Genomic DNA, 6,724 nt, shown 5'->3' with positions numbered 1-6,724 from the left:
AGTCCACACTCTCTTGCGCTTTTCATTTTGGACATTTGTGCATCTGTCAGACGCTTTTATCCATTGCATTGTTTATCAGTTCATGCGTTCCCTTGGGAATCAAACCCGAGAGCTTGGCATTACGAACGCTGGTAATGCTACTAGAGATGCATGGATGTTTTTCAAAATCACAAAAACGTCTTAAAAGAGGACCTATTATGGCTTGAATGTTATGTTCAACGAGTCGGTGTTTCCCAAAAACACAGTTTTAACGAACATTCGCAGAGTTGTGTGTTTGAGCGGCGAATCTCGACCTAGAAGCAGAGTCATGTTTTCATGTCATGTGGACTCAATAAATCCTGATCATGAGCAAAATTAGCAAGCGGACATTCAGTGCAACCTGTGTCTTTTATTTAGAATACATACAAATGTCATTTACGTCTTTTAGTTTGTAGAGAGATTTAAAGCGTCGTGTTTGAAGAGTGCGCATGTGTGAACGAGCTCTAGTGTGAGAATGAGTCTATGAGTGAATCTGGAAATAAAGCAAAATAACTGAGAAAAATTGAAATATTCCTCAGATGTCTGTAATTTATAGCAAAACATCTAGCGTTAATTTGATCTCAAACGGATTCATTAACAGTAGTCATTACTCCACACGTGCGTGACATCATTAACCAACGTGGTTCAGCGACCAATTTGCGACAATATGGTTTCGGGAAACAGTCGTGACTAGCGAGTTGATTTCTTCAACGATGCATCGCACTATAGTAGTGAAGCACGAGTTACAGTGTTGTTCGGTTGTTCACACTCCTGTTTAGTTCCTGTCTCTATGAAGCCCCTCCTTCTGAAAAGCACACTGTGCTCTGATTGGTCGGCTGGAGCAGTGTGTTGTGATTGGTCGAGAGCTTTGCGTGTGTTTAGGAAATGCCCCGCCCCTTTCCATAACCACCAGTGTAACACACTACTAACTAACTCAACCAGGCCCCGCCCCTTTATTCTGCGTATGAATTATTATAATGAGGAATATTGTGACGTGTTCGTTCCCGGGAGAAACTCAAGACTACAATGGAGGCGTTTCAGGAGTTCAGAAACACTGACACTGATATAGAGAAGAACTCACTTTTTCAGGCTCAAACAGCAACATCACACACTAAACACAGATGAACATGGACAAAAAGCATAATAGGTCCTCTTTAACCAATAGCAAAAAAGCAAACTTGTGTCACGCCAACAATACTGACCAATCACAGCGGAGACGTTCCCGACAGGCTCAAGCTGAGCAACAGGACAGAGCAATAATGGGATTGTCTGACTGTATATTTATGGCTTTTTTTCTCTTTTGTCTCAATATGCGCTCAACGCGCTCGTTGGTCATGTGATCGAGTTGGTCATGTGATCGAGCTGGTCATGTGATCGCGTGTAGGGCGCACCCTTTAAACTCCGCCCACTCTACAGGGCGTCCTGTTGCCAAAATAAAAACCAAAACATTCAAGAAACTCACAATAATCAGCGTTGCATTTTGTATTTTAGTAACAATGAACAGAAATTGTAACAGCAACACTTTACAATAAGGTTTCATTAGTTTACTACAATTATTAGTTTTAATGTTCATTTCAACTTTTACTTCCACATTTAATACACTTTACAATAAGGTTTCACTCTTTCACATGAACTGACAATGAATAATACTTTTACAGCATTTATTAATATTTCAACATTTACTAATACATTATTGAAATCAAAAGTTGTATCTGTTAATGTTATTTATTGCATAAGATAAACTAATGTTAATAAAATTAATAAATACTCTAACGAATGTATTGCTCATTGTGAGTCAATACATCAATCAATAATAACTAATGGGACCTTATTGTAAAGTGTCACCATACATTGTGAAAAAAGTATTTGTAAACATTAGTTAATGCACTGTGATTGAACTAACATAAACAAGACTTGTAATAAATATATTGCTCACTGTTAGTTAATACATTAGCTAATGTTTACAAATGCTACTATTGTACATTTTTATGTTAATATATTATTTATAAATATTTTTAACTGACTTTGATACTGAACAATCATCCAAAAAAAAAAACACAATAATAATTATATATATTTCTGTCTTTATTTATTCACACGCATCTGTTTTTGTTTTTCTGTGGATCATTTAAAGGGACTTTTTGAGAATTTTAAGCACTTTTCCAGATCAGAAGAAGCTTGTGTTCCAGGAACAGAAGGTTTGGAATAACGAGTGTATTTCTGTGGCGATCTGCTTCTGTAAGCGACGAGCATGTGGTGTAACGTACTGTCACTCCTGAACGATGTGTGCAGATTCTGATGTAAAGGAGCCTAATAAAGGATGAGTACACACACATCTGTGCGCCTCCTGTCGTCTCACACCGCGTGCATGGGCGTCCCGCAGTGCTTGTGCCACAGGTCGATGGCTTTGGTGACGATGGCGTCGGTGTTGTCCTGGGGCAGCTGTAGAAACACAACAGATCTTTACACACACACACACACGTACAGGAGCGCGTTTGTTCAACATCAGACACAAAGCTTCATTACAGAAAAGCGATTTTCTGGGTTCAATATAAGGTCTATAAACATCATTTGTAGCATAGTGTTATAATATAGTGAGGAAAATAAAATATTTAATTATTAAATATTAAATCAGTAAAAAATACTGAATACTGAAATTTATTTCAGTGTTTTTGTCATGTATTTTAAAATATTTAATTATTAAAAAAAAAAAAGGTTATACATTTTTATTTCAGTATTTTTTTGTTAATTTTAGTAAAAGTTTTAGTAATTTTGTTTTTTGTAATGCTTAGAATATTTTAAAATGCGGGTGCATATAATCAGCCAAAAAGGTTGATTTACAGAAAAGGGATATAAACATCATTTGTGGCAGAGCGTTTTTTATTATAATGAGGAAAATAAAATAATTCCTTGGGGTTTTTTTTCAAATCTATTTAAAATGTGTATTTTAAAATATTTAAAAAAAAATAATAATTATACATTTTTATTTCAGTATTTTTTTGTTAATTTTAGTTAGTGTTTTTGTCATGTATTTTAAAATATTTAATTATAAAATTAAATGAAAAAAAATATACATTTTAATTTCAGTATTTTTTGTTAATTTTAGTTAGTGTTTTTGTCATGTATTTTAAAATATTTAATTATCAAATAAAAAAATTTACATTTTTATTTCAGTATTTTTTGTTAATTTTAGTTAGTGTTTTTGTCATGTATTTTAAAATATTTAATTATAAAATTAAATGAAAAAAATATATACATTTTAATTTCAGTATTTTTTGTTAATTTTAGTTAGTGTTTTTGTCATGTATTTTAAAATATTTTATTATAAAAAAAAAAAACACATTTTATTTCAGTATTTTTTGTTAATTTTAGTTAAAGTTTTATGAATTTTGTTGTGTTTTTGTCAGGTTTGGAATATTTTAAAATACTTTTACAAAACAAATATATTAAAATAAATCAGTATTTTTTGTCAATTTTAGTTAAAAGTTTTAAAAATGTTTTTTTTTCATGTTTAGATTATTTTAAAATATTTATGTTTAATTATAAAATCTAAAAAAAAGAAAATCTAAAAACATTTTTATTTCAGTATTGTTTGTTAAAGTTTTTGTAATTGTGTTGTGTTTTTGTCATGTTTAGAACTAGAAAATCTAAAAAAAAACATTTATATAAAAAAAATTACTAAAAAAATAAAACATTTCAGCATTTTGTTCATTTTAGTTAAAGTTTTTTGTAAAAAAAAATTGTTGAGAATATTTTAAATTATTGTCAAATCAAATTAAAAATATATATATTTCAGTTATAGTTATTTTAAATGAGAAATTTTGCTGTAGCTGAAAAAAAGTTTTTAAATATTTAATTTCAGCTACTGAAAGTTTAAGTAACTTTTTTTTATTTTTTTTATTCCAGTTTTAGTTGTCTATAATAACTGTCTATGGGACGAGAGCACTGGAGGATATAAAAGAAGAAGTACAAAACTGTTGTTCTGTGAAAGGACATTATGCCACGGAGTAATTAACATGTACTGACCCCAGAACAGTCCTTTTCAATACTAACTTTTGCACATATGTAACTGAATGAATGATGTTAAACTTACGTTAGACAGGAAGTTGTAAACTCCATCCGGGTGACTGATTCCCATCAGCAGGATCTTATAACTGAGCAAAATCTCCACGGCAACAAACACCAGAATCTTACAGGAGCCGCTGATCACTTTATCCCACACCCTGCCGGCCAATCACACGGCAGCACAGTCAAGCAATCAGCCAATCACAACAAACCAAAAACTATGTTCTGAAAACTGTAGAACAACAGTTATTTATATAAGAGATGACAACCGGACGCTACTCGTGCGACATAATGAGGTCATGTGACAGAAGTGAACTACAATTAAAAACGCATTAAAAAAATTAATAACTGTTTTTATTAGTCAAAAATAACAGGAAAAAAAATCTCAAACTGTTCTGCATGGTTATTGAACACAATTTTTTTTAACATTGTTATTATTATTATAAATATTATTATTTATTATAGTCAAAAAGGATCATAGTCAACCATCATAATAAAGTGTTACCGAAAAAATATATTTTTAAAAAATCTGTTCTGCATGTTTATTGAACTATTAAACCATAATTAAAAAATGCATGAAAAATGTATAATAAAAATAACAATAGTTGTTATTATTAGTGTCAAAATAACAGAAAAATTTATCTTGTGCATGTTTATTGAAGTCTTATTGAACTCACAATTATGAATGCATGAGAAATGTCCAGTAAACCAGAGAGTAACTGTGATTATTGTTGTGATAAGTGAGTGTGCTGACCTCTGTAGGCTGGACTCCGGCAAACACCCGGCGAAGCAGCGTCTGAACCAGAGCCGGTACGGCAGCGAGTGCAGAGAGCCGGACGCCTTCAGGTGAGCCAGAAGACACGCGTCCTCCTGAGACAGGAAGTGCTCCAGACTCTTCGGCTGCAGGAACAGGAAATAGAATAACATGAAAGAGTTCATCTGGACCGTTTTTCTGGAACATTTATGGAGGTTTTCGTTAGTTTTGGAGCTCCACATGTTTAGGACAACAAAAATAAAAATAATAAAAATCTGTTCTAGATGGTTATTAAAGACTTAAAACAATAACAACAACAACAAAATTATTATTATATATTATAGTCAAAAAGTAAAAACATATTAAAAAATACTGTACTTTCTGCATGGTTATTGAACACTTAAACTAACATAAACAAGAATAAAAATTGAAAAAATAATAATAATAACTGCAGTGTCAAAATAACAAAACCACAATTAAAAATGCATGAAAAAAAAATCAATAAAAACTGTTTTGCATGGTTATTGAACACTAAACAATTTAAACAATATTAACATTAAAGCTCATAAAGATTATTATAATAATAATAATAATAGTTGTTATTTGGTGTCAAAAAGTAAAAAGCAATTAAAGTACTGTATGTTCTGCATGGTTATTGAACACTTAAAATATTACGATTAATAAGTAATAGTCATAATACAGTGTCAAAATAACAGAAATAAATAAATAACAAAATCTGCATTGTTATTGAACTCCTAAACCAGAATTAAAAATGCAAATAGTAATAATGATAATATAACTTATTATCTAGTGTAAAAGGAAGTCAAATCTATTCTGCATGGATATTGAATTTAATTAAAATTATTATTTTATAAATTTTAGTGTCAAAAATTCAAAAGTAAAAATCTGTTCTGTAGGTAGTAACTGAACACATAAAAACCATTAAAGGGGTCATATAATGCCATTTTTGTACAAGCTAATATGATTCTTTAGGGTCTAAATTAAAAGTTTGTAATATACTTTAATTAAAAATTCTCATTAGTATTGTAAGAAATCACTTATTTTACCTGGTCAAAAACAGCTCTGTTTTCAGCACGCCGTTTCAGTGCATATGACTTTAAATGATAATGAGCTTTGCTGACTCCGCCTCTCTGTTCTGTGCATTCACCGTAACTCAATAACACAATAACCATAACGTGTTGTTCAGTATAAACGTGGAATTATGAATTATATTGAGAACGTCATACATAGAAAACATGCCGTAATGTACCCTGACTGAGTGTAAACCTTAGACGCATTCATTGTGAAGCGTGCAGCTAGCGATTTGCAAAGATTAATATATTAATATAAAGGTTAATAAAACGTTTCACTCACTTCAGTTCTTCTAGAGGTTCAGCAGGAACACGAATATCTGGTACCGATCCTTTCTTCATGAGCAGCTTCTTAGCAAAACCAGCTTTATACTGACCCTCGTTTATAAAGCAGTCTGGTGTGAAATGATTCGCGCAAACATGAGAGCATTGACGTTGCTCGTGGGGAATATTCCCTTCGAAAACAAACTCAGCCACTGCGTCTTCAGCGGTTCGGATTTAGGAACATTAAAATGACTGTGTTCGTTATTACACCCAAGAACAGAACACCACAATCGCTGAGACGCCATTCTGCTCATAGACAGTGCTCCAGCATATCAACAATGACCGCGCTGGTCCGCGCAGACTATGATTGACAGGACGAGCGAGGGCGGGTCTGTGTTGAAACGCGCCTGTCAATCAACAATCGTGGGAGGGGCCGTGTGACGTCACACGGTCGAACGGCTTGATTTGAGGCAGGGGGAAACATATAAGGAGATTAAAACAAAAACACTGGATGGATTTTTATCATTATATG

The 6,724-nt window shown here is 32.3% G+C and overlaps 1 protein-coding gene across 2 annotated transcripts in view; it reads right to left on the bottom strand.

Annotated features, from left to right (window-relative positions):
* Positions 1-2,265: 2,265 nt before the first annotated feature.
* tbc1d7 (TBC1 domain family, member 7) overlaps positions 2,266-6,724 on the bottom strand; it is an 11,251-nt gene continuing 6,792 nt past the window's right edge. Inside the window, exons 6-8 of one of the 2 annotated variants that reach the window (XM_056266413.1) lie at positions 4,838-4,983; positions 4,112-4,241; positions 2,266-2,479 (exon numbers count right to left, since the gene is read on the bottom strand). In XM_056266413.1, coding sequence (XP_056122388.1) covers positions 2,288-2,479; positions 4,112-4,241; positions 4,838-4,983 — 468 coding nt within the window. In that variant the 3' untranslated portion in view covers positions 2,266-2,287. The remainder of the gene's footprint in view (positions 2,480-4,111; positions 4,242-4,837; positions 4,984-6,724) is intronic. The other variant, XM_056266414.1, reaches the window with a different exon arrangement.

Source organism: Rhinichthys klamathensis, unplaced genomic scaffold, assembly GCF_029890125.1.
Source record: "Rhinichthys klamathensis goyatoka isolate OS25496 unplaced genomic scaffold, OSU_Roscu_1.1 h1tg000248l_1, whole genome shotgun sequence".
Lineage (NCBI taxonomy): Eukaryota > Metazoa > Chordata > Actinopteri > Cypriniformes > Leuciscidae > Rhinichthys > Rhinichthys klamathensis.
This window is presented reverse-complemented; position numbering and strand designations above follow the sequence as displayed.